At 43.3% G+C, this 26,811-nt stretch overlaps 1 protein-coding gene and 2 pseudogenes across 1 annotated transcript; 2 read left to right on the top strand and 1 right to left on the bottom strand.

Moving 5' to 3' along the window:
- Positions 1-13,087: 13,087 nt before the first annotated feature.
- On the top strand, positions 13,088-15,681 carry LOC136515910 (protein FAR1-RELATED SEQUENCE 5-like; annotated as a pseudogene).
- A 43-nt stretch (positions 15,682-15,724) lies between these two features.
- LOC136515909 (uncharacterized) lies at positions 15,725-22,647 on the bottom strand (annotated as a pseudogene).
- Positions 22,648-23,232: 585 nt separating this feature from the next.
- On the top strand, positions 23,233-26,559 carry LOC136518112 (cation/H(+) antiporter 15-like). Its single transcript, XM_066511773.1, has 3 exons — positions 23,233-23,567; positions 23,676-24,674; positions 24,774-26,559. The coding sequence occupies exons 1-3, from the start codon at positions 23,286-23,288 to the stop codon at positions 26,124-26,126; spliced, it is 2,634 nt and encodes an 877-aa protein (XP_066367870.1). The 5' UTR covers positions 23,233-23,285; the 3' UTR covers positions 26,127-26,559.
- Positions 26,560-26,811: the final 252 nt, after the last annotated feature.

Below are 26,811 nucleotides of genomic sequence, written 5' to 3'. Positions count from 1 at the left end.
AATACATATATTGAGGAATACAATGAAACCCTAAGTGATGACGATTCTTAGGTTCAAAAATCCGACTAATATGTACCGAATCGATGCGAAAAAAACAAGGAGGTGAGCGAGTATACCTTGCTCTCGAAGATCTACGGATCAAATCAAGGTTTTCAAGGTCCAATATGTCGATTCGTGAGGTAGGGTGAAGTGGCGAGAGAAAAACCCGAGAGAGAGGAGAAAGAAGAGGAAGAACGCTCGGGGAAGAAGGGCGGGCTGGGTTAAATGTAGGTGGCTCGGCGCCATTCACTCTGGCGCCGAGCCCCCTGGCAGGCCATTTCCCCGTGCCCAGGAGCTCGACGCCAGTCACTCTGGCGTCGAGCCAAGGGTCCATTTCCGGAATTCTTTCCGCCAGGAGTCTATTTGTGAGAAACTTTCGAAAAAAGGGCCAAATAGTAAAAAATTCGGCCGGTGCGGCACGTTCCGAGTCCGAGATAAAAGGCTAATCTGAATCCCATGAGAAGTGGCTCAACATCGAGCACGCCAAAAAGCAACTGGTTCAGCGTGCATCATATATGGACCGTTGACTTATTGTTGCAATCTCCTAGACTCTACCAGTAAGGATGAAAACGGTCGGAAACGGTCGAAAACCCTCTCAACCGTTTTCTACTTCTACATTTTGAATACGAAAACGAAAACGAAAGCGGTAAAGCCGGACACGAAAACGAACACGAACTTACGGAATATCAAAAATTTCGAAAACGAACTAATTCGAGCAGAATTATGTCGAACACGATCGGTATACGAAAAATAAATACGGAATATTGACCCGTAGGACCAAGTGCATAACAATTAACAAGTACATAATAATTAACAAGTCCTACAACTTTCTTAAAAAGTATCTCCATTTGACACGATGTAAGAAAGATATGATTTTTTTAAGGTAACAAGCGCTTGTACGCGATTAATATATCGCTGACTTTGTTTAATTTTTTTGAACATCTTCAAGACATCAAATAAAAAAACTAAGAACTAGAAAGTTGTAGATCTCATTGTGAGCTACAATTTTTATATAAAAATTATCTTCATCCGAGATCGTATGAAAAAGATATAATTTTTTTAAGGTTGGACTTGTAGTGGGCCAAATTTGGTTTAAACCGAATTTCGAATTCGGGATATTCCGAATTAAAAGTAGAAAAGTAGAAATCGGTAAAACAAAGCCTAAACCGAATTCGATCCGATTTTGAATTTTGTGTTCCGAATTTCGAATTCGAATTTAGTATTCCATATTTTGTCCGAAAATACAAATTCGTTTGGGTCAAATGTAGAAAACGATGCGATTCGGTTCAGGATATTTCCTTTCCGTTTTCATCCTTATCTACCAGCGAACTACTACTAGCAGAGTACAATCGTATTTGGACGAAGATAGCGCACCATGGTTTGCGACATCATTGGGCGCGACCCTATTGGCTTTTCTCTTCTCGCACCGCAAAAATCCATTTATCTTGCAGTGCTCCTGCAACCTTCCCAAAAAATACATTTATCTTTCCTACTTTGATGATATCAGCCTACCGCACGACCCCTCGGAGGAGGAAGTTTTGCTGCTTGGACCGTTGGATGATCAAGATGGCTGCAAACGATCGAGTGTTTAAGGCCCTGTTTTTGTTCCATTAGCAGCTATAATAATAGTTAGTTAGATAAGAGTTCATAGCTAACATTAGTTGTTGTTAGCTAGTTTAGTCTAACTAGTCAAATACTCCCACAGTTCTAAATTATAAGTCGCTTTGATGTTTTTGGTTCATTCATTTTGCTACGTATCTAGACATGTTATTTATCTAGATGCATAATAATATGGATGTAACAAAAAAAAAGTCAAAGCGACTTATAATTTGGAAAGCATGGAGTATTTGTTAGTTGAATATCAACTAACAATTACCTAGACTAATAGCTAGCCTGTTTGGACCAAGGAGCTAACTATTAGCAGCTATCTACTGTCTTTATAGATCCAAATAGGACCTAAGCAGTAGCAACAGCAACTATGGTACTTCTTCTCCGCTACGTTTTATTCACTAGCTCAACTAGTGTCTATGGTTGTCCGGTGGATTGCACGACACGACTCGAGCCGACGAGCGCTAGAGTGGCAGCAATCAACACCACCACAAGAGCAACCTGACCCAATAGATGGTGTAAGGAAAATGGATCCTAGGCCTATTTACTTTGGATTTTGGTGTTTGATGACCAACACAACCAAATTAGACTAATGAATTTGTAAGTGTTTGTTTTGTAGTCCAATAGGGTGCAAGACATGACTTGGACGAAGGCAACGTGATGATCCGATGATCAACACCTTAAGCAAGACCTTAGGAGCACAAGAAAAGACCCAAGATATCAAGCAAAAGTCCAAGCATGAAGATAGGAACCAAGCCGTACTCAAGATCGCGAAGAAATGAGCTCGTAGAGGCGACCGGACGCTGGACCGGACGCTGGAAGCGCGACCGGACGCTGGACCGGTGGCTCGGCAGACAGGCGACCGGACGCAAGGACCGGACGCTGGCGGCAACCGACCGGACGCAGGCACGCAGCGTCCGATCGAGTACAGAGAGGTTCCAGGCGCGCGAAACTGCGACCGGACGCGTCCGGTGGCAGGCGACCGGACGCTGGCAGCGTCCGATTGGTAGTTCGTGGCTGCAACGGTCGGGGCGACCGGACGCGTCCGGTCAGGACGATTCAGCGTCCGGTCAGTAGCAGAATTACGGGAGTTCAACCCCAACGGCTACTTTCTCAGTGGGGCTTATAAATACAACCCCCAACCGGCCATTTGAGAAGGGTGGAGCTGAGGAAACATACCAAGGGTGTTTATACACCATTTTAGTGATCTCCACTTGCATAGTGCTTAGTGTTTCATCAGGTGATTAGCGTAGGTGCTTTGCGAAGTGCTTAGGTTGATTAGACCACCGCTCATGCGCTTGCTCTAGGTATATGCCTAGTGTTTAGTGAGGTTTGCATACCTCTTGCCACCCCGTGCTTGCGAGCACAAGAGTTGTACATCGGAGGGGCTTGAAGTCTTGCGAGATCGCACCAACCGCGTTTGTGGTGTGGCCGCCACCGTGTACCGAAGGGAACAAGGCCCACGGCGTTTTGGCCGAAATCTTGATAGTGAAGACGGCGGAGAGCATCCGGGAGAGACTTGCCGGAAGGCACATCGGAGACCCACTTGCGCGTGGGGAAGGCCCGAGGCTATCCACGGAGTTACCCGATCGGGAGCTTGGCCCTTGCGAGGGGCTCCAACGAGGACTAGGGAGAAGCTTATGCGCTTCTCGATACCTCGGTAAAAATACCAGAGTCGTCGACGGGAGTTTGCATATCTCTACCTTGCTCTTTAAGCTTCCGCATTTACATTGATCACATTATTATCTTTTGCGGTAGAGATAGCAACACACTAGCAAAACCATAGTTGTACATATAGATAGATTATCTTTTGCATAGGTTTTGCTAGAGGTAGAAAAAGAGGCCATAGTTTAGAGTTAGAATTTTTAAGTTGCCTAATTCACCCCCCCCCTCTTAGGCGTCCACGTGTCCTACAAGTGGTATCAGAGCCGGTTGGCTCAATTTGGACCTTTGGCTTAACCGCTGTTGAGCCGACGCTATTTAGAGTGGTTGGGATGGATACCACTAGGCCTCCACAATTTGATGGCACTAGCTTCCTATATTATAAAGCAAGAATGACATGTCATCTTGAGGCGGTTGATTTAGGTGTATGGAGAGTCACTCGTGACGGGATGAAACCCATTAAGAATTCCAAAAAACCCACGAAGAGTGATGAAAAAGAATTGCATTTTAATGCTAGAGCTAAAAATTGCTTGTTTGAATCTTTTAGCATGGATGTTTTTAACCAAGTATTTACTTTGAATACGGCACATGAAATTTGGTTAAAACTCCAAGAGCTCCATGACGGCACAAGTAATGTCCGTGAGCAAAAACATTGTCTAGCTAAGCAAAATTATGATTCCTTTGCTATGAATGATGATGAGCTTGTTCGTGATATGTATTCTCGTTTGAATCTAATTATCAATGAGCTCCATTCAATAGGATTATTAAAGTTAGATGATGCGGACATCGTGAGGAAGATCATCTCTGTGCTACCACAAAAGAAATATGCAAGCATCATCACCATCCTTCACAACATGGAGGACTTGAGCAACATGACCCCGGGCATAGTGATTGACAAGCTAGTGGCATTTGAAATGTCACGTAAGATGGGTCAAGAAGAAGCTTCTTCATCAAGCAAAGGCAAAGCTCTCGCATGTAGCGAGAAGAAGAAGATGAAGGGCAAGCAAGTTGAGACAAGCTCAAGCTTAAGCTCCTCAAGTGAAGATGAAGAAGAAGATGAGGATGATGATGATGATGAAGAAGATTCAAGTGACGATGATCAATCTTCCTCTTCTAACTCCGACCTTGATGAAGAATCAATCAAACTAATCAACAAGGTGGAGAAGATGATTCAAAGGATCAATGTCAAGGGTGTGCCCATCCAAATCCAAGATTTCATTTTCACCAATCAAAGAAATGAGTAAAGAAAGAAAGGATGCTATGGATGCGGCGAGGTGGGGCACTTTGTGGAAGTTTGTCCAAACAAGCTCACACCCAAGACAAAGAAGAAGGCGTGCAAGAACCAAGCCCTCACATCAATAAAGTCATGGGATGATTCTTCAAGTGAAGAAGACCATCACAAGAGGCGAGGGCGCAAGCACTCATCATCAAGCTCTTCTCGTGTGTGCCTTATGGCATGAGGTAACGAAAGCTCATCCTCTAGTGAGAGTGATAGTGATGATGATTTGCCTTCTTACAATACAATTGTGCAACAAAATCTTAAATATGCTAAAGTTTGCACTAGTCAACAAAAGAAGCTCAAAACTTTAAAAGAAGAGCTAGGTAGTTCACAAGAAGCATACAAGAATTTGCTTGAACAATATGAAAACTTTGCAAATCTCAATGTTGAACTATCTACTAAAATTGAGCAACTTGAGGCTAGTGCAACAACAAGTGCATGCACAATTAATGATAAGCAACTTGAAAAGAAAAATGAGAAATTAAAAAGAAAAGTTAGCTAGCTCACAAAATGATTATCAAAGTTTGCTTGCTAAAATGGAAATCATGTGCAAACATTGTGATGAGCTAACAAATAAAGTTGCTAATCTTGAGGCCGTCAAAAATACCCCCTCCAAGGCATCTAAAAAGAAAAGTTCTATCATTAACATGTCTAAAAAGGATGCCTCTACTTCTTGCAATGACTTATGTTTAGACTCACCTTTGTGCAACCAAGTTTGTGTTGAGAAAGTTGTTGTAGATACATGCACATAAGAGATTGCAAAGGAGAATGAGCAACTCAAGCAAGAAGTAGCTCGCCTCACCAAGGACTTGACTCAAGTGAAAGGCAAGGCAAAGCAAACCCAACTTCATCAAGATAACACCGTCAAGGGAGTGAAGAAGCTTGATGAAGGACAAACCGTGGTTTGTTATGTGTGCCACAAGGAAGGTCACAAGTCCTATGAGTGCAAGGTGAAGAATGGGGGAGGAGCAAAGAAGAAAGAGAAGAAATAAACAAGCAAGCTCTCCAACACCTACACCGACAAGGTGGACAAGAAGGCCTCCACACCTTATCTCTTAAAGAAGAAGAAAAATGACAAGGTGGTGGCCATCAAAGTGAACAAGCAAGCCAACAATGGGGTCAAACGCTTTTGGGTGCCAAAGGAAATCATTTCAAACATGAAGAGCACCAAGAAGGTTTGGATCCCGAAAGGGAAGTGAGAAGTCCGTTGAAATTCGGGGAATTTGGAGACTTGGCAAAGTATGGGTGCATTTCATGGGGTGCATCATGATGGACAAAGTCATTGCCAAGTGGGTTAGTGAATACTATGGACCCAAATTCCCCTTCCCATGTTAGGTAACTAGATTTCATTTAATTCATTTGGTATTAGATTTTCCTACAATTGGTATCTTTAAGCATCTAGTTATCTTCCATGCCTATGTTTGCATTTACATGTTTAAATCATTTGCCATGCATACAATAGGTATATCATATGGCAGGCTTGCTCGGTTTTAATTCTTAACCCTTGGAGCAAACCTACATGGTTTAAAATTGTTTAGAAGCAAGGCACATAGCTTGTCTTACAATTGTCCATTTAATATGTGCCAAAGTCCAAATTGTAGATAATTTTCTCCCAAATATCATCTTCAAATGGTATTTTGATTCTAAAATCAATGTGCATGAGTACTACAAGTATTCCGCGCTTGCATGCACAAATTTAGGGGGAGGATCATCTACAAGATGGACGCTTTGAGACTAACACCTTTTTCAAGTTTATCATGTGTGTAGTAGTCTCATTGCAAGGAAAATGGAGTCCTCGGAGATAAGCATCGTTCTTCATTTGGTATCATCATGTTGACTCCATTTTGATATTTATATGCTTTCTCCATACATTATATAGATTAAACTCCTTTGTGCAATATTTTGCTAATTATGCATATGTTTTGCCTTCTATCATATGTATGCATATATTTAGGGGGAGCTTAGTCTATATAATGTGAGAGTCAAATTTTGTGATCGATCTAATTCTACATACAAAGGATCACAAAGTTTGACCCTCCCTTGTGCTACTAATGTCTTCCTTTTCGGTGTTTGATGCCAAAGGGGGAGAATTTGGAGGACCAAAGGCAAGCATTAAGTTAATGTCTACAAATGGTAATGGTCCGAGAAAGGGAGGATAGTTGATTATGGATTAGTCTAAGTAATGAGGAGAATTTATAAGAAGCAAGACTTTAATCCATAATGCCACATGGGGACATTTGCAAGGGCAAGAAGGTCTTCAATTAGTATCTAAGTAGGACTTTCTAGAATCATATAACCTTGCCCTTTGCATTGCATCCTAGCAAGTAGGTAGTTTTTAATTTTCAAAAATTTCATTATTTGCTTGCTTTGGTCGTGTTGTCATCAATCACCAAAAAGGGGGAGATTGTAAGGAAAATGGACCCTAGGCCCATTTACTTTGGATTTTGGTGTTTGATGACCAACACAACCAAATTGGACTAATGAATTTGCAAGTGTTTGTTTTGTAGTCCAATAGGGTGCAAGACATGACTTGGACGAAGGCAACGTGATGATCCGATGATCAACACCTTAAGCAAGACCTTAGGAGCACAAGAAAAGACCCAAGATATCAAGCAAAAGTCCAAACATGAAGATAGGAACCAAGCCGTACGCAAGATCGCGAAGAAACGAGCTCGCAGAGGCTACCGGACGCTGGACCGGACGCTGGAAGCGCGACCGAACGCTGGACCGGTGGCTCGGCAGACAGGCGACCGGACGCAAGGACCAGACGCTGGTGGCAACTGACCGGACGCAGGCACGCAGCGTCCGATCGAGTACAGAGAGGTTCCAGGCGCGCGAAACTGCGACCGGACGTGTCCGGTGGCAGGCGACCGGACGCTGGCAGCGTCCGATCGGTAGTTCGTGGCTGCAACGGTCAGGACGACCGGACGCGTCTGGTCAAGACGATTCAGCGTCCGGTTAGTAGCAGAATTGCGGGAGTTCAACCCCAACGGCTACTTTCTCAGTGGGGCTTATAAATACAACCCCCAACCGGCCATTTGAGAAGGGTGGAGCTGAGGAAACATACCAAGGGTGTTGATACACCATTTTAGTGATCTCCACTTGCATAGTGCTTAGTGTTTCATCAGGTGATTAGCGTAGGTGCTTTGCGAAGTGCTTAGGTTGATTAGACCACCACTCATGCGCTTGCTCTAGGTATATGCCTAGTGTTTAGTGAGGTTTGCATACCTCTTGCCACCCCGTGCTTGCGAGCACAAGAGTTGTACATCGGAGGGGCTTGAAGTCTTGCGAGATCGCACCAACCGCGTTTGTGGTGCGGCCGCCACCGTGTACCGAAGGGAACAAGGCCCGCGGCGTTTTGGCCGAAATCTTGATAGTGAAGACGGCGGAGAGCATCCAGGAGAGGCTTGCCGGAAGGCACATCGGAGACCCACTTGCGCGTGGGGAAGGCCCGAGGCTATCCACGGAGTTACCCGACCGGGAGCTTGGCCCTTGCGAGGGATTCCTTGCGAGGGGCTCCAACGAGGACTAGGGGGAAGCTTGCGCGCTTCTCGATACCTCGGTAAAAATACCAGAGTTGTCGACGGGAGTTTGCATATCTCTACCTTGCTCTTTAAGCTTCTGCATTTACATTAATCACATTATTATCTTTTGCGGTAGAGATAGCAACACACTAGCAAAACCGTAGTTGCACATCTAGATAGATTATCTTTTGCATAGGTTTTGCTAGAGGTAGAAAAAGAGGCCATAGTTTAGAGTTAGAATTTTTAAGTTGCCTAATTCACCCCCCCTCTTAGGCGTCCACGTGTCCTACAGATGGCAATGCAGCCTGCTGCCCAATAGCCTAGCCCGAAGCCCGCTATATATTTTGGCCTGGCCCGGTGAGCAGTGGGCACATGCCTAGGCTTTTCCCACACATATTTGGTGTCCCACAATCTAGTCAAGTATATATATAGGGTGTGTTTGGTCATGTTCAATTGTAAGCCTGGCTAGCATTCTAAGTTAGGCCAAATTTAGCCAGCTTTACATAAGCCAATAGTCACTTGTTTGATTAGAGTGATTGCTTAAGCCTGGCTAAGTTTTGATGTGTTTAGTTAGCTGGTTTTGCTGGAATAGAATCACCTCCTCCTTGAAGAGGACGGGTGGAGGCGGCGCGCGAGGGCGTCTTCACAGAGGACGCGAGGGACACGCTATTGCTGTTGGAGTTGCCATCGCTAGTGGCGGAGCAGGGCACGGAGACGCGCGTGGCTGGGCGGCCACATCCGCTGGTGCTCTAGCAGGCGGTGGGCTGGACCTCTTGGTGCTCTTCCGGCGCCGCTGCTCTTCTCGCCTAGCGCACCACGCCCTTCAGCTCGTGCTCGGACTCGTCGGACCTCCGCCTCGCCCGTGCGCCGCGCCCTGCAGCTCATGCTCGGACTCGTTGGACCTCCGCTCATGCCGCAACGGCTCGGACTTGTCGGACCTCCGTCTTGCCCTCGGCCAGGCCCACCACTAGCTCACCCTTCGCCTCGCCCTGCCGGACCTCAACGCTGTGCTGTTCCCAGACTCATCGGACCTCAACGCTATGCTGCTCCTAGACCCCGACCACACCTGCGCCATGCCGAGGTCGGAGCGCCGCCACAGCAGGCCCTTCCGGTGAGGGTGGCTTGAGCTTGAGACCGGCGAGGGTGGGGCCAAGCATGGAGGAGCGCCGAAGAGAGGGAAGATGACGCGGAATCGAGACGACAGGAGGTGACCCGAACGTGGCTCGCCCTTGGCCAAGCCAGGCTACGCCCTCGTTTCCAGCGCCAAGGGGTGGTCGGTGGCTTAGTGAAGCCAGGCTAAAGGGCCCAGAGGCAACAACCAAACAACTCCTACGTGACTTCCTGGAGCATGACCTAAGGTTGCCCACCCAACCAACACAGGCCCATAGTTGCTTCTAATTCGCATGTTCCACCTCTCGATTCCCTTCCCTCGCGTCTTCGCTTCCTTGCGGAAGATGCACTCTCTTCGACGCCCATCCCTCTACATGTCTCCCCGCTCGGAGCTCTCTGCCTCGCTCTGCCCCTCAGCCCTCTATCCTCTACCAGCTCCGCACTCGTCGACACCCCTTCTCGACTCCTTACTCCTGGCTATGCTCCCTCAGGACATCGTGCCATGGAAGCAACAGGCGATAGCGTTCCTTTCGGGACGCAGCCATGGTGCTCCATTGCGATGTGACTTCTTGGACGATCAGGCAATGGAAGCGATAGTCTCTCTATATTTGACTAGCGAGAAATCAGAAATAGAGCATGACTATATTTGAAGATTTAATTAGAGAAATTGTTGGAGGGTATTTTCATTTCATCAGAATTTCTATTTTTATTAATTAGGAAGAATATTACAGAGACTTTTGAAGTTGCTCGAGGTGGTTGTACTTCAGAGGTGATTTTTATCAGAGGGTATTTTTATTAATTGTTGGAGGGTATTTTTTTCATTTCATCAGAGGTGATTTAATTAGGAAGAATATTTGACTGGCAATGTGTATTTTTTTCATTAGGAGCTTTGACCGTTAGTACTTCATAATGTCATACAAAAATATAATCTTAATAGTAAGTTCTTCTTAATGTGAGTCTAAACACCAATTTTGTGCCACAAAAGGGGCTGCCTACCTTGTGCCCGGTTGATTGAGACAACACCATCAACCGGTTGATTTGCCCCACTCAAACAACCGGTTGAGCCAATTCATTCAATCAACCAAAATTTAACAGAGGCCAAATTCACTTCACTTGGCCTATTATATTAGGCCAAATCAAATATAATAACAAGGAAGCAAAGCCAGTTCAGATTAAAGCAACTGATACTGATAGAAACCAATATCAAATGAGGAAAAAAAATACAAAAATTGAATTCCATATTCTTTCACAACCAAATCATTAGACAAATTGAATAAAACAATACAGCATTCAATCAGAGAGAAACTTACACCAAAGCAGTACAAAACTTACACCAACCAGTTATACAAATTATAGTTGAAAATACAGTATAAATTATGGACATTTCAAGTGTAAAATAAATTACAGAGCAATGTAAAGAAGCTAAATAGATTAGCAAGTATAGCTATGGCCAGCAAGAACAAGCACCAGGAAACTCCAGAAACCAACTCAAAAAAGGACTTTGAGATAATTCAAATAATCAAATGGACAAATGTACAGGCAAAAATATCCAAATTTTTTTCTATGGTAGCCATATTGCAAATAAAAAGGTGGCTAATAATTCAGAAATGAAAAATAAACAAATTAACAAAATTAGAAATTCTTAATGAGAACAAACCTTGCAAAAACAACATCACTCTAATCCAACTTACATCAACCTGCCATTAAATTTACAATGAATATTAGAAGTAAATATAAAAGGAAGAGGGTGTAAGTACATGATCTATAATCCAACAAACCCAATTCATTAAAACATTAAACTACAAGACAAGAAGTAAATAAACAGAATACTGGAGGTCATTGATAATATGGAATCAGGAAGTTCAGAAATGAAACCCACTGCCACAACACCCTGATTGTACCAAATAAACTAAATCTGTACAGGAAACAAACTCAGCTGATTTGGCCATCTGATCAAACAACTGCTTAGAGAAAGCCTCTTTATTTAGAAAATGGGCTACAAACTTGAAGCAGATTGGTCATAAGACATTTATCCAGTACAAGGCCCAAAATTACAACAGGTTTATTTTTCATAACTTGATCAAGCTACAGGCCCAAATAAGACCCAACAAAACAAGGCCCAATAGGGTCATAAGAAATTTATCCAGCACTTAGACAGACCCAAAATTACAAATTGGTCTGTACAACGAAAACATAACAACCACAGGGGGCAAATTGAAATAATATGCCTTGCAATCCAAGAAGCTTAGAAACGAATCTACACAGAGAGAAAAGACACGTACACTTGCCTGGGTTTCGTCTCCAGGGTAGCCACCATCGAACTGGGAAAAATAACTGCATCCAACTCAGATCTGACTACAAGCTTCATCCACAAGGAGGAGAATGCAACCACCTAATGAAAACTAGGAGTTTCACCTGCATCTACTTGCAGAAAAAACACAGGTAAGATCCTAAATTCAGAGAGAAAAAGTTGAAGTCATGAATCTACATGTAGATTGGATACAAATAACAACAGGTCATCATGAAACACAAATCTCCATAGTGAAAAACTAGTAGAGTGTCATAACGTTACCAAATCCTTTTCTTACACTTACTGACACCTAATTGAAACATGTGTTTTACAGAATCATAGCAGGGCTCCAGAGATGCAGATTCAAACAGATAAATCAACACAAGACAAGCATATCCACAATCGGATCGGTACACAGTTTCCATATTTACCATCAAATCCATTTGCTCAGTCCAGTTCAAGTACTACAATGAACCAATGGATAGGAAACATGGGACTAATGTACAACATACAGGTATGTCTTTTAAACATAGAAAAGATAAAATCTAACAATGCATAAACTGATGCATTATAGCTGTTGTGCAGACACAACCTTGGACAACACAAACATTGACAAATCCAGGAACTGCTCATGTGATCTCTGGAACAAGTTCAAACAATCCTTCAGCAGAACTATGGGGGCAGAATACAGACCATTGCCAAATACAAACTGCCAGCAAGGTAATACCACAAGAAACCCTTCTCCAAAAAAAATAAACATTCATGATGGATCAAAGAAAAAAACTTTAAAATTTACTTCAATGCTTGCAGGAGAGCTTAACAGGACTACTAATGGAGCAAATAAGGAACTCCCAAGAAGAAATATATTCGGTAAGAAAATATTTACACTTCAAAAATACAAAAATTACACCTATTCTACATGTGTAACTTCTGAACAGTGCTAATGTAATAATTACACTATGGGTTTCAGTTAACTCAGGACATGCAGGGATCTTATACAAATATGCTCTTAGGTCAACAGATTTTTCAGGTTAGAACAGCAAAAAATTGATTACATATATTTGAAATATTACACTGCATTAATCAAATTTAATTAACTAATTCTACTTAATGGAAATAAATGCAGCAAAATGTGGAAGCCAATCAACCAGTGTCAGACTATTGCACAGGGAGTGAGTATGACAGATCAAGTACATTACAAGAAAAAGAGGTAAACCAAAAGAACAATAGTGAAATGAGCACAAATTAAAATAGATTCTTGCCTGATTCAGTTATGAACCAAATTTGCAGATTTCACTGGGGGATATCAACAGCCATCCTGAATGGAGCAATGATAACAGTTACTCAATTTCAGATTGTCAGGTAATATATTTATACATCAACCACCTCTAAAATATATAAATTTACCAAAAAAGCATTAAGCTAGATTCAAATAGTAATATTGATTACTAATTGTATTTTCAGGATAATCACATATCAAACTAGAATGAAGATTACTTAACAGAGAATGAAGATTGACAATGGGGCGATGCAATCTTCAAAAACATGCAACTCCAACAAATACAAGAACCTACAATGGTCGAGGAAGAGGATCAGTCAAATACAACATCAGAAGTCACAAGGACAAATGCAGAGTCATCAGATACTCACCAGGTTCCATCAGAAAAGCAAGACAGCACAAAGACTGATGCAGACAAGGAACTGACTAAACAAGAGATAGAAGCATTTATCATAAGTGAACAAATAGCAGCATCAGAAGGCAATAATGCAGATTTGAACAGCATCTACACACCTCAGTTAGGAATGGAATTTGAGAGCAAAGATGCTGCTGAGCATTTCTTCAACTTCTATGCATCTCTCGTAGGATTCAAAACCATAGTTGTACATGTCGCTAGGACTTCAAGCCTGAAAAGAGACAATGAGATGATCAGAACTACAGTAAAGTGTAACAGGTATGGAAAACCACTGGTCAAAAAGAATACAGAACAAAAGGAGGCACAAGTGGATGAACATATTGGAAAAAAGAAAAAGAAACCAAGGAGGACTAATGTCTTAGACAAAACAGATTGCTAATGTGTCATGGTTGCTAGTGAAGATAAGGGTGTTTGGAGAATCATCAGACTGGATTTAGATCACAACCATGATCTATGTCCAGGACAACCCTTAAGTGGACACAAATATTTGACAGAATTAGAGAAGGAACTTATAAGGACTTTGAACGACAATAACATACCTGCAAGGCAAATGGTATCTATATTATCACATATGAGAGGCGGGCCAACAACATTACCAGTAAAGAAGAAGGATATCAGCAATTACAGAACAAAAATCAACAGACAAGTTAGAGGCACAGATATGACAAAGGTATTAGAATACTTCAGAACCAAAAAGGCAGAAGATCCTACATTCTTCTACAGATTCCAATTAGATGATGACAAAAGAGTTTGCAATATATTTTGGAGAGATGGATCATCACTGAGGTATTATGCAGATTACGGAGATTGTGTCAGTTTCGATGCAACATATATGACAAACAAGTACAGATTGCCATTTGCTCCTTTTGTTGGTATCACAGGCCATGCACAAACATGTATATTTGCATGTGCTTTCATACAGGATGAGACAAAGGAGACATTCAAATGGGTCTTTGAAACATTCCTAGAATCAATGGGAGGAAAAAGACCTAAAACTATAATAACAGATCAAGATAAGGCTATGAAGGGGGCAATTGCAGAAGTGATGCCAAACACAATACATAGAAATTGCCTATTTCATATCAAGAACAAATGCTACAACAAGAATCTAAAGGTTTTTGCAGCTAAGGGGAATGAAGGACTCTATGAGGAATTTGAAGACATAGTCAACAACTGTCTCACAGAGCAGGAATTTGAGCACTTGTGGGAGGAGATGATCAAAGATAAAAAACTAGAGAAGAACAAGTATTTCACAAGAATGTGGGAAATGAGGAAAAGATTCATACCAGTCTACTATAAAAATGATTTCTTCTCCTTTATCCAAACCACATCAAGAAGTGAATCTACAAATTCAAGATTTAAGGATAATGTGGGCCCAACCTATAGCATCATGAGCTTCGTGACAGAGTACCAACGTATAATAGACACCATAGAAAGAGCAGAGAACCTAGAGGATCACTATAGCTACCAGAAGAGACCAAAGGAACTACTTTTTGGCTACACAATTGAGAGGCAAGCACATGAGCTATACAATAGAAACATATACAGCAAATTCCAGGTTCAGATACAAGCTACTTCAACACTAACATACAGAGAAATCGAAGAAGGCAAGGCATTTGAGGTATGGCAAAGAAGCAACTAGGTACATAAAGTTCATAGGATAAGAAGATACATAGTGCTCACTGACCTGACAGAGGGAAAGGAAGAATTCAGTTGCATATGCGCCAAATTTAGCAAAGACGGCCTGCTTTGCTCTCATGTCCTGAAAATCATGATAGAGAAGGAAATTAGCAAAATACCAGATAAGTACATAATAGATAGATGGAGGAAAAAAGATATGAGATTGATCAAGCAAAGAGTTGAAGATACAACAGTGAAAACTAGTTCATTGCTTAGATTCAATGTGCTATCAAGGATGTTGACGACTATGAATTCAAAAGCAGCAAAAAATGCAGAAGCTACAGTTTACCTTATGGCAGAGATGGAAAGGATTGACAAGCACCTGGACAACTTACTTGCACCTCCAATTAATGATGACTCCCAGAATCAAACAACAGCAGAAACACAAGTACAAACAGAAGGAAATACAGAGAATCAAGAGAGTAGTTCAGTTCAGCTACTAGAAGATCCACAAGTAACACAAAAGAAGGGGAGACCAGAAAAGGCAAAGAGGTTCAAGACAGTAATAGAACAACAGAGAGAGAAAGCAAAGAAAAAAGAGACCAACAAGAAGAAGCAAATTACAGTAAATGAAAATTCAGGTCAGTATCATATATAACAATAAGTGATATTCATTAGTAAGAAAATAGATTTTGAATACATAGACATATCAAAGTATTAGAACAACTCTAATCTCTACTTCATTTGTGTCACACAGTTTCACTGGTGAAGCCCAAGTCAAAGAGAATGAAGAAATCAGCAAAGAAGAACAATGATACACAGGCGACCAACTCAGCAGCTTTGATCAACATTTAGATGAAGGCCATATGATCAACATTTAGAGCAACAAAATTTATGTAATACTTTAGCGAACTTATCATATGTAATCAATGTTCTATTTTTATGATGTGCCACATAGCACAAACATATTGTAAGTCACTTAAGTGGTATCCTATTACAGACCAAAAGACAGAGATAAAAGTTCATAGACTGGACCTATAGCTATACAAAATAGTAAACTAACTACAGCTGGGACGAAGATAGAAACACATCGGCTCCATCTACTGATAACCACCATCCTGAAAAAATATATACATAATAAACAACTTAACTAAAAATGAACATAAAAGTGAGAAAAATATGCACAGATATACCTCATCATGATCAAAAGTGATCACTGGATTCTTGTTCCCAGTGTTCCTTGGGTTGAAAAACATTTCATTTGCTAACTTGACTCTTATATTTGGAATGTCGTCACTACTGAATAAAGAACACAGAGAAGAACGAGGCAAAGTCCAATACTCAAGAAACATCATAATGTAAATTCCTGAATCAAAACTGCGTACAAAAAATTTAAACTAATTAAACGAAGAAGCAAAAACAGCCAGGAACATAAACAAAGGTAGTGCAAACACTATAATTATTTAACAAGAGAAACATACTTATCATATGGAGACTGCTTGGGCACAACAGGATATTTGACACCATAGTCTTTGAACTTCATATCACGCTTCACAAGCTTGTCCCACCAGTATGTAAATTCAGGGATCTAGAACAAAAACAATAATTACATGAACAAAACATTTCATAAACAAGAATAAAAAAATACAACTTAATTAAAAGAACCATACCATCTTTCCTCTAACATATTCATGGTAAGCATGGACCTCAGTATACAAAGAATCAAGAAAAACAAACTTATTATCCTTGATATCAACGACGAATACAAACCAATGATCCTCATAGAAAGTTGGAAAATACAACTGCATACACAAATAATAATATTATATGTACCTAATAAAAGAAGAAGGAATAAGAAAAGGAGATCATTGTGATAAAAAAAACAACCACATCAGACTTAAAAAGGGGCCTTGACTTTGCAGAACGCTCAAAAGCTTTCATCATAACATGCCCAAAAACTTCATCATCATCTTTTAGCAGGTTGTCCTATATAAAAATACAGAGCAATAAACAAACAACCATGCAGAAATGAAGCTACATAAATAGCAAATTCAATATATCAAGAAACTTACTGAAATATTCGGAAAGAAGTAATGACGCTTAGATATGTCTGGATGACCATCTGGGCGGCAAAACAAATGATAACAAAATGCAGCAACTACATAATTGTTGACTGTACCACCAAGCTTCATAGATTCACCTAAGGACCAGTAGGTGCAACGAACACCTCCAAAGTACAAAGCATCCAAACTACAGACAACATTAACACATGACATGGCCAGGATTATTACAGGGGAAACAAAAGAAGCTCACAAATTTTAGATAATAAAATTCAGACATGCCATGGATACTATGAAAAACAATAATAGATAAGATAAACAAAAGAACAAGGAGGAAAAAAAATTACTTGCTAGAACGAGAACTGGCCAAGGCACAGATAGCTTTGTAATTTGCTAATTCAGACGGAGAAGGTTTGAACTTATCTTCATTGCCAATGAAATTATTAATAAGAACTCTATTTGGACAAACCATTCTTCTAGGGCCATGAAGAGGAACTTTCCCACCAGTTGAAGAATCCCTGACTTTAAAATCAGAACGATTGGCCAAACTTTCAGGATTAACAGATAAATCAGTAGGAAAACCATGAGTCTTGCCAAGAGAGAAACAAGGAGTTTGTGTGCTCATCCTCATATTTTCCAAATTAGAATTATACATAGCCTCTGATTTCTTGGTCTGGTGCTTAACAGTTTCAAGAAAAGGCCTCGAACTAGTACAAATAACAGGGGAGGTATCCTAAAAAAGGAATACACTTAGTAAAATAAAACTAGTATCAAATACCAGTAGAAGTAAAATACAGAAAATGAAATTATATAACGCAAAAGCTTACATTCTCTTTATCAGAAAAACCATGTCGCTTATTGCCATGTCCATTCTTACCAAAATTACTAAGGACAGGGAAAACAGAAGACTTTCTAGAGAGATGAGGGGTAATACGAGGAGATCCATCATCAATCAAAGGAAGAGTTTGCATGAATATATGATCCTACACAAAATCAAAATAAAGCCAAAACTGATAAAAAATACAACGAACTTGCAAAACAGATAGCACCAAAATAATAACTGACCTCATGTATATTGTTCATCGAACCATTCTGAGAATTTTGAGAGATCTAAAAAAACATGAAATACTATTTAAAAATACCAGAGAGGGAAAACAAAGACAAGCAGCAAAAAAGTCAGGTAAAAACCTTAGCACGACCCAATCTTGATCGATGACGAAAAGGAGAAGGAGAAACAGAATCGGGAACAATGACATTCTCCTTGTCAATAGGAATCACATCTCCCTCCAAGTCAATAACACCATCACATCCAACAGATTGGCAACCAACATTACTAATGTCACTCAAAGGATTACGAACAGAAGCAACACCATCATTCAAATCAGAGACTACATTTGCGAGAGCAGCAGCACTTTTAGACTTCAATTGTGGATGAAGAACAACACGGGAACCTAAACAAAATGTTTAATATTATTTATAGGTTCAATCTAAAGAACAATAAACTATGATCACAACAAAAACTCCAACAACTAAAGAAATAAGAACCATTACTCTTTTTCGTAGCAGGCTCATCATCCTTCAAATCAACATCTATGACCTGAGCACCGTGAAGAGCAACATTCTTTTGTGTAGACTTTGAAGTGGAAGCAACAAAACAATTAACAGAATCCTGATAGAAAAAATAAAAGATGTAACTACAGAAATTAATTAAGGGGGGAAATAGAAAGGACAAGAAATGACCTTAGCAGCAACAACATTAGCTTCTTCTCGCTCAGATAAAACAGGAGATACATTATCTTCATTTCGATCAACATCAGAACCAATTTCATCATTGTCATCAGGAACAGTCTTAGAAATAGCTTGCATAATATCAACGACCAAATCCTTTGATCTAGCATCAATTCTACATATGTGACGCATCATCTTTGCAAACATATCTTGAAATTCCTTTGAAACATTCCCAAGAGAAGTCACATCCATCGACAACGACATACCAGAATTAAAGAAATGCTCATCAATCAACCTTGATATTTCAAGCTTCAAACTCAAAGGAAGCTGACAACCAGAAACACTTTCCATCTTATTACAAAATTCAACATCAAGGTCATCGGCACAGGTTACTGGTCTAAGACGAACACACTACCAAAGGGGGAAAAATATAAATGAGAAGAAAATTCAACCTTACACAAATGAAATAGAAAACTAAAAAAAGACATGAAGGGAAAACATATCTATCTAACCTTGTAGTAGCAAGTTTTCTCAAACTCAAGCAAGGGTCTATAACCATAGACACCAGGAGATTTCACATCAAGATTAGCATAAAACTAAATCATATCTTCTTTCCAAACTGAAATTTGAGAAATACAGTCTGGAACTTGACGCTGGCGGAAATCAATGTGATCTAAGTAAACAACCTTAGAACAAAAAATCAAAGGCAAATGCATTACAACAAAAGAAAAACAACAGTAAATATGAATCATATTTTAAAAGATAACAGAAACACTAACCACAAGGTAATATAAGCAACCACCAAGACCTTGACAACGTTTTGATTTCTCATTCTTCCCTCTAGTGAATGCCTTTATATGCTCCAGCAACCAATCCAACACAAAACCGCACCAATTATATTCCTTGATCTGATCAATATCTTCAAAAACACCAAAATACTTGGGACTTGAAACAGTATTGGTATTCGGACATAAAAAGCTACTCAAAGCAACTATCATGAAGCAAATGAACATATCCTCATCTGGTAAATCATCCTTATTGATTAACTTGTCAGCAAAAAATGAAACAGGAGGTATCCTATCCTTTCCAAACTTTGATAAGACAGCATCTCTACCAGCACTTGAATCAGATGGGAAACACCTGCTTCCTTTCGGGAGATCAAGAACCAAATGAACAGATTCTTCAGTAAGAGAAATAACCTTTCCATCACGGATAATGTCACCAGATTTCAAATCAACTAGACGTGCAACCCAGTTAGCAAACTTATTCGGCACGAAACACTTGTTGAACTTCAACAAAGATCCAAAACAATAACTCTCAATGATAGCCTTCTTCTCAGGGGACAGAGCAGATATCACATTCATAAAAGCTGTGGCAGAAAACCTAGTGAAGCCATCCTTAGTCTTCTTTTCAATTTTCTTCTTCTTTGACTGAAATGATTTACAATATTTCAGGGAAAACTTCAAAAGAAAAAATTATTAAAATGTGACTAATCCATCTACATCTTTTATATTTTTGAATGAATGAAAAACCACACTAATTAATAAAATCATGTCACCAGAAAACCAGAACTAAACTACAGAAAACGAAAAGATCACATCAGACATTAACAAAGAGCAACTTAAATACATGCGAAAAAATAAGGACACATAACCTTATGTCTCATAGCCATATGTAACCTTTTCTTCAAAACCTTAATCTTCTTATACTGAAAGGAAGAAAATTAAAATGAAAAAAATGAGAAAAGAACAAAGGAAAAGAAAGAAAAAAGATTTGAAAAAAAACAACATACATCTTTTAGGCACTTCTCATAGAGCTGGCGATCAAAACTTGAGGTGTCACTGGAAAAATCATTCTACAAATTCAAACTAATATTAAGCAAACAATAGGAAAAATACCAAAGTAAAAAAAGATAACTAGTTAGTCTAACAACCTGGGTTTCTGATAATGATGCATAGGAATCATAGTCTGTAAAAGGTAACTGAGAACACTGGACATCTTCAGAGCCACCAATGTCTGAATCACCAGAGTCTGACAAATCAATTACACCACCAGGTCTTTTACGAACCATCTAAAAAACAAGAAACAAACAAAGAGAATTTATAAGAAGAAATATGGCAGATACTTCTCCAATGCTAATCAAAATTTGGTCTCACCATGAGGTACTGTTATTACTAACTTACACCACTCTGTCTAAGAATTTACACTAAAATGATTTGTGTAAATATAGTAACAAGATACTATAATAAAAAATAAAAATACAATACATGTTTACTACACAGGAGAGGAAGCAAGAAATGAGGGATAAAAAAAAGAAATGGTAAATCTAAGGGCTATGCAAATGTAGAGCCATCCGAATTTAGAAGGGGAACAAAAACAATAATGCAGCAAGGGCCACAACTGAATCTGCATACAACTACTGCTAACTGCATCAGCTAACCTCACATACCTTCCCCTCCCCTACTCACCACCACAAACCACATCATCTCCATTTAATACCACACCATCCTATCCTCTTCCCCTTCCCTGCGCCTCCCTCATATATCTGCATCTCTTCATGCAGAGAAGCACTGCCATATGACCACAACACATGCTGAACATGAAGATAAATTGCCTCCTACCTTGTCTTGCTCCTCCTAGAAACTAATAACAGATCAGCTAGCTAGCTACACCATCTGCATTGCAGTATACGAGCAGTAGGATCTTCGTTGCTATGTTACAAGGATCTAGCTAGAAAATAGCAACTAGAACGTACATACATGGTTGCCTTGCCTCCTCAACCCCTTAAATTTCTTTCTGCGAAGAAAAAAAGACATGCCACAAAAGGCGAAACATGAACCTAAGGCAAAACACCTACGAACCAGCTAGGATTGCTACCGCACAAACAGGCCTAGAACAAAAATCATGAAGATGTAATCCTAGGTCCACTTGCAAAATGTCAGAACAAAAATAAACAGAAATCAGAAGCAAATATCAGTTAACTTGCTGAACTACATCATTTAACTGGACAATGATCCTGATCTACTGCTACAGTAGGCTCTGTTGTCGTCTGAGTGCCTAGGCTACTGAAGATAGGCTAACAAAACAAGCTGAAATGGATGGATTGCCAGACAACTATACAACGGCAGCAGCATCAAACTCAACCACGCAGCAGTACACTTAACAAGCTGCTAGATAGCAAGTACAGAGTACTACATGCTTCCACTCCTGCTTCGACACAAAGTAATAAAGTATTTAAAGGAGAACGAAGCTGGAGCTAGCAACTACTAGGTACGTACGATGACACACAGCAATTAAACAAGACAAAAATCGCCTAAACCACTGTACATGAAACAACAGGGGATGAACCACCAACCCCCATCCCCTACCACCAACAGAGCCACCACAAAAATCGCCAGATCCACTATAACTCGGACGAAATCAAACAATTACACTCTACATGAAACAATAGGGGATGAACCAGCAACCCCCATCCCCAACCACCAACAGAGCCACCACAAAATCCCCAGATCCACTATAACTCGAACGAAATCAAACAATTGCAGGGTGCAGCAGCCCAGGCGGAATCCACAATTCACTCTATCTCGAACCACAACAGATACAAACACGCATCCACCACCACATACCTCGACGAGGAGCAGACCTTGAGAAACACTAGAATCGCCAATCGACGAAAGCACCAGGGACACCACGAGCCTGACGATAAGAGGACCAAAAACACAAACCAAAATACTCCATCAGCATCAGATGAACCCTAACAACATGGATTTACATGAAGAACACACAAATCAGAAGAGGGACGAACTGGCGAACCTAGAGAACCCTAGAATCGCCGTCGGCGACAACAACGGCTACGCCGCGGGGGGAGACAAGTAGAAGAAATGAAATGAATGGGGAACACCTGAAACGGACAGTGACACCCCTGCAATAACGGACGCGATTACAAAAAAAATTAAAAGAAAGCGCCGACATATCGGACCCACATGGCAGACAAAGAATACAAAGACAAAGAAATAGAACCAGGCTGTCTCATGACGGACCGCACATGCCAAATCGAACGATCAAAAAAAGCCGGTTGAGACAAACATCCCAATCAACCGGTTGACAAATAGACTTCCCCTTTAGTATTGATGATATGATAAGAATTTCCGTGATGTTGGTTCCATCAATAGTAACGTCCGCAGGTCTAATTTGTGTTTCATTTGTGTTACCGTTGACGAACCAAACAACGCATACATTGTTTGAGCCTCCGTAGCATCTATATTTCTTTCTAATATTTAAAGTTAAGCCTGGCCTAAGGCATTGATCTCAAAATTAAGTGGCTGAATATTCAAGCTAAACGCTCCTTTTAAATATGAGTATATGCCAGTCACTTGTGTTGTACACTTGTACTTACAAATGTGTTCATATTTCTCAGTGCAGAACCGTAGAACAAAGCTGCGGTCATAAAATATTAGGCAACGGGCAGCGCAAACTCTCCGGAGAGCCGGCCAACATTTAGCAGTTACTCTAGGAACCACTGCCACGCGTGTCCTCGCTCCGGCTTCGACCGTTTTCCACGCTTCGCCCCATTTCTGCTCACTGCATGCTTTCCCTCCCGAACCTTTCTCCCATTCCAGTGTGTGTACTAGCTCGCCACGACGCTCTGGTGACGCTCTCCCATGCGCCGAGATGGCCACAGAGCTGCCAGCGGCGGGGATGGCCGGCAACATGCTGCCGCCGAGGAACGCCACGGCGCAGGTGGCGCCGGGCAACAACATCTCCAGCGCCGCCTCGGTCGTGTGCTACTCGCCGATGATGGTGACGGCCTACGGCATCTGGCAGGGGGTCAACCCGCTGGAGTTCTCGCTCCCGCTCTTCATCCTCCAGACGGCCATCATCGTCGCCACCACCCGCCTCCTCGTCCTCCTCCTCAAGCCCATCCGCCAGCCCCGCGTCATTGCTGAGATCCTCGTGCGTAAGCCGGCCTGATGAGTTGCTAATTGCACCGGCGAGATAGGGACGCAAATCCAAAGGCCATGCGTCGTCCTAGTGATCAGTTGCTTGCCGTGATGTACGCAGGCCGGCGTGATTCTTGGGCCGTCCGTGATGGGGCAGGTGGATGTCTGGGGGACCACGGTGTTCCCGGTGCGGAGCCTGCTGACGCTGGAGACGGTGGCGCACCTCGGCCTCCTCTACTTCCTCTTCCTGGTCGGCCTCGAGATGGATGTCAACGTCATCAAGCGGTCGGGGAAGAAGGCCCTCATCATTGCCGTGGCCGGGATGGCGCTGCCGTTCTGCATCGGCACCGCCACGTCCTTCATCTTCCGGCACCAGGTATCCAAGAACGTGCACCAGGCCTCCTTCCTCCTCTTCCTCGGCGTCGCGCTCTCCGTGACGGCGTTCCCGGTGCTGGCCCGCATCCTCGCCGAGATCAAGCTGCTCAACTCCGACCTCGGCCGCATCGCCATGTCCGCCGCCATCGTCAACGACATGTGCGCGTGGATCCTGCTCGCGCTCGCCATCGCCATCTCCGAGGTCAACAGCTCCGCCTTCTCCTCCCTGTGGGTGCTCCTCTCCGGCGTCTTCTTCGTGCTCGCCTGCTTCTACATCGTGCGCCCGCTCATGTGGTGGATCGCCCGCCGTGTCCCCGAGGGCGAGGCCATCAGCGACGTGCACGTCACGCTCGTGCTCACCGGCGTCATGATCGCCGGCGTCTGCACCGACGCCATCGGCATCCACTCGGTGTTCGGCGCGTTCGTCTACGGGCTCGTCATACCCAGCGGGCAGCTGGGCGTCGTGCTCATCGAGAAGCTCGAGGACTTCGTCACTGGGCTGCTCCTCCCGCTCTTCTTCGCCATCAGTGGCCTCCGCACCAACATCACCCGGGTGCACGATCCCGTCACCGTGGGGCTCCTCGTGCTCGTGTTCACCATGGCCAGCTTCGCCAAGGTCATGGGCACCATCCTTATCGCTGTCTCTTACACCATGACCTTCCGCGACGGCGTCGCCCTCGGCTTTCTCATGAACACCAGAGGACTCGTGGAGATGATCGTCCTCAACATCGGAAGGGACAAGGAGGTCAGGAGTTGATTACTGACCTGTCTCCTCCACATCATTTCAGTATTTCATTCACTGCTATTGGAGCGCATGCATGATCACAAACAGAAATGAAACCAGGTGCTGGACGACGAGTCGTTCGCGGTGATGGTGCTGGTCTCTGTGGCGATGACGGCGCTCGTGACGCCGGTGGTGACGACGGTGTACCGCCCGGCGCGGCGGCTGGTCGGCTACAAGCGGCGCAACCTGCAGCGGTCCAAGCACGACGCAGAGCTGCGCATGCTGGCGTGCGTGCACACCACTCGCAACGTGCCGTCCATCATCTCGCTGCTGGAGCTGTCTAACCCAACCAAGCGCTCCCCCATCTTCATCTACGCGCTGCACCTCGTGGAGCTCACCGGCCGCGCGTCCAACATGCTCGCCGCCCACCACTCCGCCACCAACCAGAACCGCAGCTCCAGCTCGGCTCCTGGCTCCAGCGACCACATCTTCAACGCCTTCGAGAACTACGAGGAGAGCGTGGGCGGCGTGTCCATCCAGGCGCTGACGGCGGTGTCGCCGTACCAGACGATGCACGAGGACGTGTCTGTCCTGGCGGAGGACAAGCACGTCTCCCTCATCGTGCTCCCGTTCCACAAGCAGCAGACGGTGGACGGCGGGATGGAGCCCATCAACGCGTCGCTCCGGGGCTTCAACGAGAGCATCCTCTCGTCGGCGCCGTGCTCGGTGGGCATCCTCGTGGACCGCGGCCTCAGCGCCGCGGCGGCGCGCATGGCGAGCGTGCACCACGTGGCGCTGCTCTTCTTCGGCGGGCCCGACGACCGCGAGGGGCTGGCCTACGCGTGGCGCATGGTGGAGCATCCGGGCGTCTGCCTCACCATCGTCCGGTTCATCCCGCCGGACTACAAGGCCCCCGCGCTGGCGCCGCCGCAGCAGCCCATGCCGCCCCGGGTGCCCGGGTCCAACGTCCAGGCGCGCGCCATCACCATCGTCCCGGACGCCGCTAAGAGCGAGCGGCAGATGGACGAGGAGTACCTGAACGAGTTCCGGACGCGCAACATCGGCAACGACGCCGTCCTGTACATGGAGCAGGTGGTGGCCAACAGCGAGGAGACGCTGGCGGCCATCCGGGACCTGGACAGCGCGCACGAGCTGTACATCGTGGGCAGGCACCCCGGCGAGGCCGGGTCGCCGCTCACGTCGGCGCTGGCAGAGTGGATGGACTCGCCGGAGCTCGGCCCCATCGGCGACCTGCTGGTGTCGTCCGAGTTCTCCAAGATGGTGTCCGTGCTGGTGATGCAGCAGTACGTGATCACGACGCCGCAGCCGGCCGTGGGGCCAGCCGTGCCCGTCACGGACGACCCCGTCCGACAGTACGTGACCAACGCCAATCAGCGGACGTCGCCGTCGGTGGGTCTCGGCGGCAACCAGATGGGCCGCGGCGGGTGGGGCGGCGGTGCCGGAGGGTTCTGACCTCTGGCAGCTGCACGCACACGCACGTTGGTTGATTCATCGATAGGGGGTTCTACGTTTTTAGGGACGTGTTTGTGTTTGGATGGCGGCACGTTTACATGGGCTCCAATGGATGGGATGTGTTCTGTGTACAATTTTAGCTGATCGCGAGCTCCTCTCTGGTTAGTACTAGCTCTTTTGTGATTTCTCCCTCCATTAGGATGAGAGGCGCCGACAAGGTGTCTAACTGCACATCGATCGATGTCACGAGATTGTCAAGAACACAAGAACAATGCCTATGCTAGTGTTAGCAGTTCTTCTACGTATGTGTTGTACAATTTGCATTCATGCTAGTTTAGGACTTTTTGGGCTAATAATGCTTCCAACATTTGCAGTGGCTGTTGCAAAGGGTTTCTCGTTCTCAAACTATAGTCAGATTTTGTAAACGCGTCTATTTTCTTTCAGCCCTAGTTCCATTTTTCTTGCCCTTCTTGTTGATACATCAACCATCAATTCAAGCTACTTTCCTTGAAGGTGTGCTCTTGAGCACTATCCAACGAGGAAAACCATGTCAAAGTAAATTGGTCCTTTTGCAGCGAACTTTGAGAATGAAAGGCCTCGTATCAATTTGGCGCAAATGAACTGATGAGTCGTTTGTTAGTCAAGGAAGCGTAGGGGTTAAGGTGATGAGAAAGTATGTCATTAT

This window comes from Miscanthus floridulus, chromosome 17 (genome assembly GCF_019320115.1).
Source record: "Miscanthus floridulus cultivar M001 chromosome 17, ASM1932011v1, whole genome shotgun sequence".
Taxonomy (NCBI): domain Eukaryota; kingdom Viridiplantae; phylum Streptophyta; class Magnoliopsida; order Poales; family Poaceae; genus Miscanthus; species Miscanthus floridulus.
This window is presented reverse-complemented; position numbering and strand designations above follow the sequence as displayed.

Excerpts from the sequence above, each read along its gene's own strand:
- LOC136518112 (XM_066511773.1), top strand. The coding sequence starts at position 23,286 with ATGGCCACAGAGCTGCCAGCGGCGGGGATGGCCGGCAACATGCTGCCG. Across the intron at positions 23,568-23,675 it reads GCGTCATTGCTGAGATCCTC|GCCGGCGTGATTCTTGGGCC; the intron begins GTGCGTAAGCCG and ends TGATGTACGCAG. Across the intron at positions 24,675-24,773 it reads ACATCGGAAGGGACAAGGAG|GTGCTGGACGACGAGTCGTT; the intron begins GTCAGGAGTTGA and ends AAATGAAACCAG.